The sequence below is a fragment of the Myotis nattereri genome (assembly GCF_964212035.1).
Source record: "Myotis nattereri genome assembly, chromosome: 21".
NCBI classification, from domain to species: Eukaryota; Metazoa; Chordata; class Mammalia; order Chiroptera; family Vespertilionidae; genus Myotis; species Myotis nattereri.
Genome location: NC_138097.1, coordinates 17,319,168 through 17,331,247, shown reverse-complemented (window position 1 = coordinate 17,331,247; position 12,080 = coordinate 17,319,168). Strand labels below are relative to the sequence as shown.

Genomic DNA, 12,080 nt, shown 5'->3' with positions numbered 1-12,080 from the left:
GCCCCTCTGCCGCCGCCTCATTGACACAACCAGCGAGTCTGCAGCGTCCCCCAAACTGCCCCCCACCCCCACCCCTGGGCAACACGTCCTTCCCGTGGAGACTCACGGGGTTAGAACAAAAGTTACTTCGAGGCCCCTTGTCAGGCTTCGCTTCCCCCTTCAGGGTGAGGATCTGACCCAGTACGTACCGTGGTCCTGGCTGCAGACGCAGGGCCGGGTTTGTAAAGCTTCGCGTCTACACCTAAGACGTGCTTATGGGAGTGTTAGCATCACTGAGCTGGAAGGACTTTTCCTCGGGCCGTCTGTTCTGTAGAATTAACCCGAAAACTCCCCTTTCTGCCTAAAGTCACCGTTCTCGGGGGAAGCTGCGAGCTCATCTCCTGGCTCTGCGCGGTTAACCCGTCCTGGGCTCGCAGCTGAGCCTGGGCCTCCCGACCCGAGTTAAGTTTTTGCAGGGCTGTGGCCCCGGCGTTCTGCGTGCACTCAGCCTCGCCCCCCCTGAACTTCAGCCTGCCCTCAATTAGCGTGTCTGCCGCCTGCCTGCTCGTCTGTCCTTCCCGCACGCTTCCCGGCTTCTTTCCGTCTGGCCACCCCGTCGTGGTCTCTGCTTCCTGCCTCGCCTGTCAGTCCCCTCTCCGGCCCCCACTGGCACCTCGCCGCCCCTCCTCTGCCCTGCAGCCTCCCCGTGAATCTAGGGGACCATCGAAGGGGGTGCAGCGGCCATGCCCGGCCTTCATCCGTCAGAAGCCACGGGAGCCGTGGCGGTCACCTGTGGCTCCCCGTGCACCCGGGACAAGGGGCCATTGTTCCCCGGCCGTTCTGCAGGCTGTGCTTTGGCCCGGCGCCTGGGGTTCAGGGACATCCTACCCCAGTCGCCCAGAGCGTGAACTCGAAACCCAATAGGCAGATGAAAATCACAACACAAAATCATTGTTTGTGTACGGGGACCGCGTGCTCCGCTGGAACGTAAACCTGAATTTAAAACGAGCCTCGTTCTACGAAGCAGAGAGAGAGAGAGAGAGAGAAAAGAACCTGACAAATAATGTAGTTTAGACGGTGGTGTGTGCTCGCAGTGTTCAGCTGGCCTGGTTCATGAAGCTGCTCGAGGCAGGGGCTGTGCCTACGTCACCTTTGCGGCCGAGGCCTACCCTGGTCTGCAGGGGGATGTGGGTGAGTGGAACCGGGTGGGGCTGGGAGCGGCGGGTGCAGGACACAGCCCTCCGCCTCGTCTGCAGGCGGCATGGAGTTGGCACCGGGCAGGCGCCCCGTCTGGCCGCAGGCTCACTGGTCTGCGGGTGCCGAACCCGTGGTCCTTGCTTCAGGCCGAGGAGCTAGAAGCTGGGGGAGACGGTCCTGCCCTGGGCAGTTCAGTTCGCTGGGAAACGCTCCCCTGGAGGGCAGAGAGGAAGGTCACCTGAGCCGGGTTTGGGGGCGGGGAGGCCTGTGGAAAGGGCTCCCGCTCTGCGCCTGAGTGCCCGCCAGGCTCGCCAGTGCTCAGGCTGCGTGTCGGTTCCGCTCTGTCCCTCTCCCCCCTGCGGGGCCGGCGGCATTTTCACGATGAGTCACCAGTCGGTTGATAGCGAACGCACTGATTGTCAGAGGCGTCTGTAATCAGATCGGGAGCACACGGCCAGGGCCATCTGGAACGTGAAACGAGCCCTCGTCGGGTGGCTGTCGTGTGCATCTGTGCGCATTCGTGGCGCTCGGCGTGCGTGCCCTGTTCTGGGCTCCGCCTCACTGTCAGCTGCTTCCCCGGTTGGGCCGCGCGTCCCTGAGGCAAAGCCTCTCTCTCGGATGCCTGTGTTGTTTCATACCTGCTTGTCGTTGGCTCTTAGAGGTGACGGCAGGCTGGTTCTGTCGTACTTTGGCTCATGGACACGTCGCTTTAGAAAGAGCAGAGCATGTGGGGCCGTGAGCCGTGCAGCCCACGCAGCGTCCTAGCGTCCGGCTGTGCCTCACCGGAGCCGTGAGCGTGTGGGCTCGCCACCCACCTGGCTGCTGCCTCGGGGCTCGGCCAGCGTTTGGCTCCTCACTTCCTCCCTCCCCCCTCGCCTCTGTGCTAGCAGCTCCTGCTCAGAAGCGGTTGGCGAAGCTCCATAAGTGAACTCCGCTCCAACGGGACCAGCTCTTTCACCGCCTCGATTTGCTAGCTCTCCGCCCGCCGCCCTCCACACTGCCTCTCCGACCTCCGCACTGCCTCTCCGTGCCGGAGTCCCCCCTCATCTGCGCTTTGCTGTCCGCAGTGTCAGCCACCCGTGCTCAGCAACAGTCTGAAAACACTACAGGGAACATGCCAGAAATACACACACCGTTCCTGAGCTTTAGGTTGTGCACCAGGCTGAATAGCGTGGTGCAATCTCGCAGTCCGGCTGCTCCGGGGACATGAATCGACCTTTTGTCCAGCGTCTGATGCTGTCTGTTGCGCGTCGCTTAGGGAGGGTGGTGTGGGGTCTTAATTGGGGTCTTCGTGGCGCTCCAGGTGCTTGGGGCTTGTCAGCAAACGGGCTCTGTTTCTGTGAAAGGCTTGTGTCCGCAGTAACAGCCCGCGTGGATCCGCACCCTGATTCTTGCTTAAAAATGGCTCTGGGTCTGGTGGAGTCTTAGGCCTTGAAGTGTAGGATTAATGGTAACCAGGCTTTAAGTTATGGAAAATTATTCTTTTGAAACACATTTCCCCTTTTATTTTGGTTTCTTGCTTTCCTTTCATCTTCCCTTTTAGCTCTAAAATGATATTGTAGCGCTTTACCACCAACAAAGGGTCATCTGAGTGCGTAGGGAAACTCGGTTTGGATTTATGGAGGATTCGTAAAATACATAGATCGCAGTGTTACTTTTGAGGTTAAAGCTGAACTCTTTCTCGTTTCTTAAAAAAATAAATCAAAGACATAGGTTTGGGAGATGTTGATGGAATACAGATATTCGTCAGATGACACGGTGAAGGAGGGGGTGTTGCCGTCCTCTCAGTTGGGGGGCAGAGTGCAGGCGGGGTCAGGCCCCCCGCTCATCGGCCTCCGTGTCCGTCTCCCAAGTGGAGCGCGGCCTCGTGGACACTGACTGCTGTGAGGGTGCAGGTGCTCGCGGTCTGGCTGTCGTCACCCGGCACAGTCCCTCCAGGGCACACGGCGCCTGGTGACAGGGGAGCGTGGAGAGGAGCCCGCACCATGATGGTTCTCTTTCCTTAAAGGAGAAATTGTTGTGAATGAAGTCAGCTTTGTGAGGAAATGCATCGCCACGGACACGAGTCAGTACGACCTGTGGGGAAAGCTGATCTGCAGCAACTTCAAAATCTCCTTCGTTACGGACGACCCGATGCCGCTGCAGGTAGGTTCTGCCCGCGCGCGGTTCGTGCCAAGGCCTTTGCCCCTAAACGCGAGTTCAGGCTGATGTCACCCGTGCGCGGTTAACGGGAGAAGAGTTAACGTGAACGTCACTTTTTATTTCAGAAATTCCGTTACAGAAACCTTCTTCTTGGTGAGCACGATGTCCCTTTAACGTGCATTGAGCAAATCGTCACAGGTATGCACGATTCTTTTTACATACACACTAGTGGCCGGGTGCACCGCGTCATGCCCATTGAAAGGGAAATTAATGAGAAGAAATCGGACTCCCTCCTCCCTGGTTCCGGGGCGCGCCACCCGAGAACCGCCGCTCCCAGGTCACCGCAGCTTGGCAGCTCCTGCGTTGGGCGTCTGCTCCCTGGTGGCCAGTGTGCGTCATCTGTACCAGACAGTCCGACGGTCATTTAGCCTTTGATATATGTGGATATATATGTGTATATTTATTGATTTCAGAGAAAAAGGGAGAGGGAGATAGAAACATCAATGGTGAAAGAGAATCATGGATCGGCTGCCTCCTGCACGCCCCACACTGGGGATGGAGCCCACAACCCAGGCCTGTGCCCTGACCGGGAGCCAAACCACTGAGCAACACTGGCTGAGCCATATTATTCTTTACTTAGTCCCTAAAGCTGATTCTACCCTGGAAGAATTGCTTGAAGATCCTTAGGAACTTGGGTTGGAAGTTTATTTGAAGTTTATTTTTGTAGGTTTTTTTTTTTGAGTCTCAGGAACATTCATGAAAAACAGAGGTAAAAAAATTAATTTGAAGTAGAGCTATAAATTGAATCGCTTTTTATATTTTCTAGTATTTGTCCTCTTTTAAATTAAAATTGTAATCATAAAATGTATCTAGGTGGAGGTGGTTGGTGTGCCAACAATCATTTGAAATACCTTCAAAAGCAAAGTCAAAATCAATCCCCCAAATAAGTACTGTGAGGGCCCCGGGAGGCGGTGCTCAGGGCGCCTGTCCTCCCAGTTGGCATCAGTCAGCACTCGTTAGCGCGCTGCAGAGAGCGTCACAGCGACTAGCTCTCTCACACTAACCTTCTTCTCACTCAGTCAATGACCACAAGAGGAAGCAGAAAGTCCTGGGCCCCAACCAGAAACTGAAGTTCAATCCGACCGAGTTAATCATTTACTGTAAAGACTTCAGGATCGTCAGATTCCGCTTTGATGAATCAGGCCCTGAAAGTGCCAAAAAGGTAACGGCTTGTTTTGTTTTGTTTTGTTTTGTGTCGGGTCCTGGGTTGTGCACCACACGGATCCATTTCGGTTCTCGGTGGAAGTTTTCGCTTCTCAATTGCCCAGATTTTTTTTTTTAGGGGAATTTATCAGATAGCTTCCTGAGTAAACGCAAAGCCAAGGGTGTTAATAGAACTATATCCGTGGACTCCTTAGCTGCTTTAAACACTCTATAATTTTTTACCAGCTCCTAAAACAGTACAAGGTGTTGTGGAGATGAGGGCATCTTTCACGGGAGACCATTCCCGACCGGTTTCTTTCTTTTAAAAGACTGAGGAGATGGAGGTGTATTGTCTGAGGCTTGGTGAGGCCTCAGGACTTGCTCAGCTAACCAGAAGTTGGACCCACTCACATAAACAAGGGTTAGGCACGTGCAGAGTAGTGGGCGGGGCCCACCGAGTCTTAGTGCCTCACAGAGAGCCAGTGCCTCCGTCTGAGCGGCTTCCCCAGGCAGCTGGCAGCGAGGGCCTGGCGCTGTCCTGTTCCCCGGCCTCCGGGGCGGGAGCAGCAGGGGCAGAGATCCCCACTTGGATTCCACGTTTTGGCTTTTGCCGAGAGTGGCCCCGGAGCCGGACCCGGAGCCGGAGCCTCCTGGTCCCGTCTGGAGGGACGGAGTCTGAGGAGAAGCCTGCCCGCCTCTGGGGAGAGAGCCCCAGGCTCCCAGTCGGCAGGAGGGGGCGTTCTCAGGAGTGCGGCGGCCTTGGCCCCCCCAAAACTGGGTGTGTTTGTTTTCCATGACCGATGGGCTGACCGCAGTACATTTTCTGTTGATATCAAAAGGAGGCGCCAGAGCGATCTCAAGGCAGCTGCCTGCATTTGCTTTGGTCGGGAGGGGTAGATGTATTTTTAGAGTTAGAATCAGCAGTGTCTTCACAGGAAGACGGCAAGCAAGAGAGGAATGTCTGAAAATGCATGGCCCCGGGGACCGGAGTGCCCAGCAGAGGATGGTGGGGTCTGTGGCTAAAAGCCTGCAAGTGGAGTCCGTGAGACCACCTGTTCGCATCTGCGTTGTGGAAAGTTCAGCGAGGCTCCTCTGAAGGCCCCTTGTAGCAGTTTGTGGTTTTGGCATTTTAATTTGACATGCCTGTTCTTACACAGGAGGACTTCAGAATTAACTAGAAGACCGTATAAAATACTTTACCTAAGTTACCTTCTTGAACTGAAATATGTGCTAGTAACTCAGTTGATTAAGGATCAAGATTCTGTTGATGAAAACCCTGACTTCAGAGTGTAGAATGTCGAGATTAGTGACAACACAGAACTTAGGAGCCTGACTTAGAACAGGATATATTTTTTAAAATATTTTTTTATTGATTTCAGAGAGGGAGAGGGAGAGGGAGAGAGATACATTAATGATGAGAGAGAATCATAGATCGGCTGCCTCCTGCACGCCCCCCACTGAGGACCAAGCCCGCAGCCCAGGCCTGTGCCCTTGGCCGGAATCGAACCTGAGACCCGTCAGTCCATGGGCCGATGCTCTCGCCACTGAGCCAAACCGGGCAAGAACAGGATATTTTTAAAGAAAGAGCTTGTTACAGCGGCCCAGGATTCTTCCAGAAAGTTTACCTCGCTCCCACTCTCTACCATATCTTTCAGGCAACACTGTCAGTGACTGGGAATCAGAATTACAGTGGGGCCTTGACTTTCGAGTTTAATTCGTTCCGTGACGGAGCTTGTAACACATTACTCATGTGTCAAATCATAAAGTGAACGAGTGAGACACGTGATGCTGGGCTGATGTTGTGGTGTTCACTGTGACGTTCGCTGCGCCAACTAGCGGTGGGGTATCTGAAGCTGGCTCGTAACCCGAGTTTTAGCTCGCAACTCAAAGCAAAAAATCGGCCGACAGATGGCTCGTATCTCGAAAAACTCGTTAGTCGGGACACTCGTAAGTCAAGGCCCCACTGTACTTGGCCTGCTCCTGAGCCATCTAGGTGCCTCGGGGGTCATTTTTGATGTCTGAGCAGTGTGCCAGGTCTAGTTGAGAAAATAAAGCACGAACAATGAAGATCAAGTAACAGTACAAAGTAGCAAGGTAAAGGGTTTCCCACATCAATGACCAGCGCCGGATGGGTGACAGCCAGGCTGTCCCTTGCCCGCTGTGCTGCTTGCACGTGGTGGGTGCGCGTTGGACTGTCCGCACAGCCAGCTGGGCCAGCCTTCTGCACCACCCGTTTCTGGCAAAAACCCTTTCCCCTCCATCTTCACATGTAAAAGCTGTCGCCGCAGACCCAGAAGAAGTACTCTTTGTCTGGGGTAGAGTCCTAAGGCCGGGCGTGCAGGGAAAGAAAAGGCCCTGAGAATACAAATGGAACACTTTCCCCTGACTTGCCGTCTTCAAGCACAGACGGTTGTGTCGCCTGTGGCTGCCAAAGCTTCGTTCATTTGTGAGTTAATAACAAAAATTCCAGCTTGCTTTTCTTTCAGGGGAAGGTTTGCATCTACACCGAGGTAAGTGGGGAGCTCCAGATGGGCTCTGCCCCCGGGAAACGCGGAGTGCTGCGTCTTCTCTGGGAATGCTGATTTTGTGAGTTGTTTTAAAATAACATGCTCAGAGTTCTCTGCTGGGTGACCCGTGTGATGCTTAGGGAGGACATTGCAAAATTAGAATAATTATGTATGCAAATGAGACCTACTTTTAAAAGCCCTCCAGACTTAGTGATGGGAGCTGGGCATGGGGGCGGAGGCTGTTAACAGAGAGAGTGCGGGAAAGCCGAGGGAAGTGGGCTCCTGGCTCCCTTGTCTTCTCGGGACGCCCTAGACCAGCACCCAGAGCGCAGCCCAGGTAGCACGTGTAGGTGCCTGTCCGGTTCCCAGAGGTGCCCCTGCTCCGCCCTGTGAGGTCTGCACTCTCGTAACTCCTCTACCCAGCACCCAGCTCAGTCCTGCCGCCCAGCCCACCACGGTGTGTGTAGACTGCGTCTGCCTCGCAGTGTTTATAGTCTTCTCTCCTGCCCGTGCTCTTAGGCCTAACACTTGTCTCTAACCCTCTGTGTGATGTGCGTGTTTAAGGGCTTTATAGAAACGGTGTGTGGGTTGTGCCTAGCAGGTAGTTTTTGTTTGTTTCTGCTCTCTGGCCATAAAAGCACACTCTGTCCAGTGACGTGTGACTGCGTGAAAACAAGGCCCGTGGCTGCTTCCTGAAGGTCTCGGAGAGAGAGGCGCAGGTTGCTGGCTCGGAGCATCCGTCTCCCTGTTGTATTAGAACTCACTTTGTCAGCTGGGACTTCCGGTGCAGTTGCTGCTAAGCTCAGAGCCCCTCAGGAAGCTCCTGCAGAGACGGCGAATGCAGTCGCCAGCCTCACTGGGGCCTGCAGCGCGGGCCTGCTGTGCCTCTCCCTCACTAGCCTGCTCCCTTCCTCCTCACTGCGCTCGTCTCCCTCCTGCCGGCCTCCTGCCCCTGCAGCCCTCAGCGTGCCTGAGTCCTCCTTTCTCACCCTCTTGGTGGCGGTCTGTCTCCCACTGGGATCCACGCTGAATGAGGACAGGGTTTGCGTCCCTCTTGCTCATGCAGCCTCCCCAGGGCTAGACACGGAGGCCCCGTCAGTGGCTGCTGAGTGAGGGAGATGCTGAGCTCACCGTGAGAAAGGGACTGACGGACGGGGGAGGACAGCCCTGTGTCTGCCGTTCTGCTGACACTCGCAGCTATGATGGGACGACCCTGGACGCGCAGCCACACCCACCGCCTGGTGGGGGAGCCGTGGGGAGCGGTGGTTTCCCCAGCGGCGTGTGGCAGGTCAGACAGAGCATGTGCAGAGGCCCCAGGGGATGCTGGGGGAGGGGAGCCGGCTTGTGGGGCGTCAGGAAGGTGGACTCCGCTGTGGAGGCAGCTGGGGGCCACAGAGGCGTGCATCCGAGAGCAGCCGTGTTGGTCGGACCCACCTTCGGAGGGGAATTCTAGGTGCCGTTTTCAGGACGTAGGGAAGCCCCCGATGCCATCAGGGGAGGGGCCTGCGGATGTGGCTGTGGGCGTGCAGAGAAGTGGACAGAAATGGAAGGCAGTCTCGGGCGGTCGCAGGGCGCAGCTCTCGGTAGGTGTTGCCAGAGAGGTGCTTTCGGGGAGCTGCTGAGCAGGTGAGGCTGCAGGTGCACTCGCAGCGGGTGTGGTCGGTGGGACTCAGGCTGTGCTGAGGCCTGAGAACACGTTTCAGGAAGTGGCTGTTCCTGCTGTTAGTCAACACTGAGACAACCATAACCTCCGTCTCCTTAGCTGTGCGTTTTAGCAAGATAGGAAGCGTTCTGCAGAAAGCGTTCATTGCATTTTAAGCAAGAAGCTGACATGTACCTACCAGTTAATAGCATTTGCGTCAACCCACCCCGAACTAACAACTAACAACGCTTGCCTTGCTGGCTCGCTGTCAGCAGTGTATCGTGCTGGCTTCATGCTTTTCCTTCTAGACCAGGGGTGGGCAAACTTTTTGACTCGAGGGCCACAATGGGTTCTTACACTGGACCGGCGGGCCGGAACAAAAGCATGGATGGAGTGTTTGTGTGAACTAATATAAATTCAAAGTAAGCATCATTACATAAAAGGGTACGGTCTTTTTTTTCAATAGTTTTATTCATGTCAAACGGGCTGGATCCGGCCCGCGGGCCATAGTTTGCCCACGGCTGTTCTAGACGCTATTCACTCTTTTCAGTAGGATCTCTGCTGTCCTCTTCTTGCGTTGTCTTCGGTTTCTTCCTTCTTGCTCACCTCCCACCATCCAGCCCAGGGCTTTGTCAGCACAGGGCATTCTACCAGCAGCAGCTAAGAATGATGAGCAGCACATTTCACGTATGGCTCCCCCGGAGGCCGAGCGCGCAGTAGGGCGAGCGATTCCTGCCTGGCTGTAGCTTCATCTCCATTTTGCAGACGCGCAAACTGAGGCTTTCTCTTGTTTAGGAGTGGGTGTGTCGCTGCCTTTTGGGAGAAGGCGTCTCTAGTTTTCAAGGGTCATTTATTTGAATAAAATTACTTCCCCATTAAAATTCAACTCAGCAAGCACTTGCTGAATACCATCTGCTCACTAAAGCTTAAACAGTGTCTTGGGGGCACAGCAGTGAGTGAGACACCGGCCCTAAGGGGCTCTTTCACATTCCAGGTCAACAGGAAACCGTGGAGATAAGTCCCTGTGGTCACTGCCCCAAGATGCTCCCACAGCCAAGGCCTGATGTGCATTTCATTTACCCACGTGTGTTAACATGGAATTCTAAATGTAGAATCTTTCCTAGGTGTGCCTTGCCATAGCTCATTATTCCCAGCCAACAGACCTCCAGCTACTCTTTGCATTTGAATATGTTGGGAAAAAATACCACAATTCAGGTAAATATGCAAATATTACATATTGTGACTGTCCCTTTGCATTGTGTCGGTTTTATTCTTGTTCCTCGGGAGCCTCCTGCGACAAGGCCTCGGTGACGTGGGACTGTCAGCCTCTCCCCTGGAGAGGAAGCCCTGTGGGCAGAGACGGGTGGTCAGGTGGTTCCTTACGCAGCGGCCGGAAGGGCCGTGAGCAGCTGTAACAGGAAGCGGGTCCCTGTTTACCACGGCCTCGGCTGTGTTTATGATGGAGATGGACGCACCCTCCCTCTTTCAGTTGTAGCTTAAGTTAATCTTACTTTTTAAGAAAACTGGCAGGAAATGAAGAGATTTTTGAAACGCATAATCCTTTCTGGCACGGTGTGACTTCAGAAACTGAAGGGGTGGCACTTGTTAGTGGACTTCACAACAGGACGAGATTCACAACAGGATGAGATTGACGGAAGGAAGAGGCAGGGTTGGTGTTTTTTTGTTGTTTTTTATTGATTCCAGAGAGGAAGGGTGAGGGAGAGAGAGAGAAACATCGATGAGAGAGACACAACGATTGGTTGCCTCCTGCATGCACCCAGCCAGGGCCAGGGATCAAGCCTGCAACTGCTGCACTCGCCCTTGACCAGAATCGAACCCGGGACCCTCCAGTCCGCAGGCTGACGCTCTATCCACTGAGCCAAATGGGCTAGGGCTAGGCAGTTTTTATAAATGTAAACTAGTTCTGGCCCTAGCCGGCTTGGCTCAGTGGCTAGAGCGTAGGCCTGCGGACTGAAGGGTCACGGGTTTGATGCTGGTCAGGGGCATATGCCTGGGTTGCGGGCTCGATCCCCAGTGGGGGTGTGCGGGAGGCAGCCGATCAATGATCCTCTCTTATCATTGATGTTTCTATCTCTGCCTTCCTCTCTGAAATCAATAAAAATATTTTAAAAAATAAATAAATAAAATAGTTCTGTCCACATATCTGTGTCAGCAATGACATCTCCAAGGAGGAGTCCAGATGGCCATGTAATTCTGTACATTAGTTCTATATACTGATATAACTTTAATCAACCATTTTTTAAAGCCTCATAAAGGCATGGAGAGAAAACGAAGAGGGCATGTCTTACATTAGATTAGCCCCTTGTGGCTTAGTGACCGCACTACCGCTCGCTCACTGAGTCACGTGGTCCCCCCTCTTCGCAGAAGAAAAGTAAATCAGTTACATATTTATAATGAAAGGTCCGTTCACCCCAGCATGGTCTGCGGGGATCTTATAAATTGTTAATTGTGCTTGTCTTGACATTTTGTTGCCTCAAAACACATGGAAGTCATTTAGTAACCTGTAGGGTGAATGTACTGCAGTGTCACTGTACTGTAAGCGCAGTAAGATGTAGGAACAGTACCTGCGGCTGCATGGGGCACAGCAGTCTCGCTGCTTTAGAAGACACGGGGGAAGTATCTCCCATAGAGGACAGTGACCATCACGCTGTCAGAATGGAGCCTTTTTCTCAGGCACAGTATTTATAGGGTGTGTGTGACTTAATTTTTCTTATCAAAATATAACTAATTGTAATCTAGACCTGATTTGTTAGGTTCATTTCTTAACGTAAAGAAACTCCCTTATTGTGTAAAAGCAGTGGGGTCAGGAGGGTCTCCCTTGGGGTCAGCCCCGAGCTGTCATGCAATCATTGGGTCACGGTCAGGGTCACGGTCCAGGACAACCGCTGGAAGGGCTGTTTCGGGGTGCGGGAGCTGTCGGACGGCCTCTGGTTCCCGCTTACGCTCCTTTACGATCCAGGCCGGCTCTTGCTGGTGCTGCTTTTCTGGTAGAAGCGCAGAGCCCGGTGTCCAGACCCTCAGCCTCTGCGCAGTGCCCGTGAGCCCCGCAGGCACGGGAGCTTCGCTCTGCTCGGCTGACCTGCTGCGGCTTCACCCACTGTCCAGTCCTCCTCCAGCCTGTGGGGTCTCTGGGTTAACAAGACCTCAAGTGGTCTGTGCAGCCCCGAGCGCTTCCCCTGAATTGCCTTGTGCGCATCACTCAGTTCTCCGTATCTTCTTATGTGTAGCTTGTCGATAACAGTGATGCATGACACGTACAGCGTTCAGGGGCATTTTATTTACATCCGTCAGGCTCCTCCTCCTCTGACGAGTACGTCATAAGCATGATGCTTGGCCAGTGTTTTGTGAAGGCCCCGCATAGCCTTGGACGCCTTCCGCGCTGTTGCAGA

General features: G+C 54.0%; 1 protein-coding gene across 2 annotated transcripts in view; it reads left to right on the top strand.

Annotated features, from left to right (window-relative positions):
- MTMR10 (myotubularin related protein 10) overlaps positions 1 to 12,080 on the top strand; it is a gene marked incomplete at its 5' end in the record, with an annotated part of 28,192 nt that overhangs the window by 2,287 nt on the left and 13,825 nt on the right. For both annotated transcript variants that reach the window (XM_081114680.1, XM_081114679.1), the window contains 4 exons: positions 3,185 to 3,321; positions 3,444 to 3,516; positions 4,398 to 4,540; positions 9,795 to 9,885. In XM_081114680.1, coding sequence (XP_080970806.1) covers positions 3,185 to 3,321; positions 3,444 to 3,516; positions 4,398 to 4,540; positions 9,795 to 9,885 — 444 coding nt within the window. The remainder of the gene's footprint in view (positions 1 to 3,184; positions 3,322 to 3,443; positions 3,517 to 4,397; positions 4,541 to 9,794; positions 9,886 to 12,080) is intronic.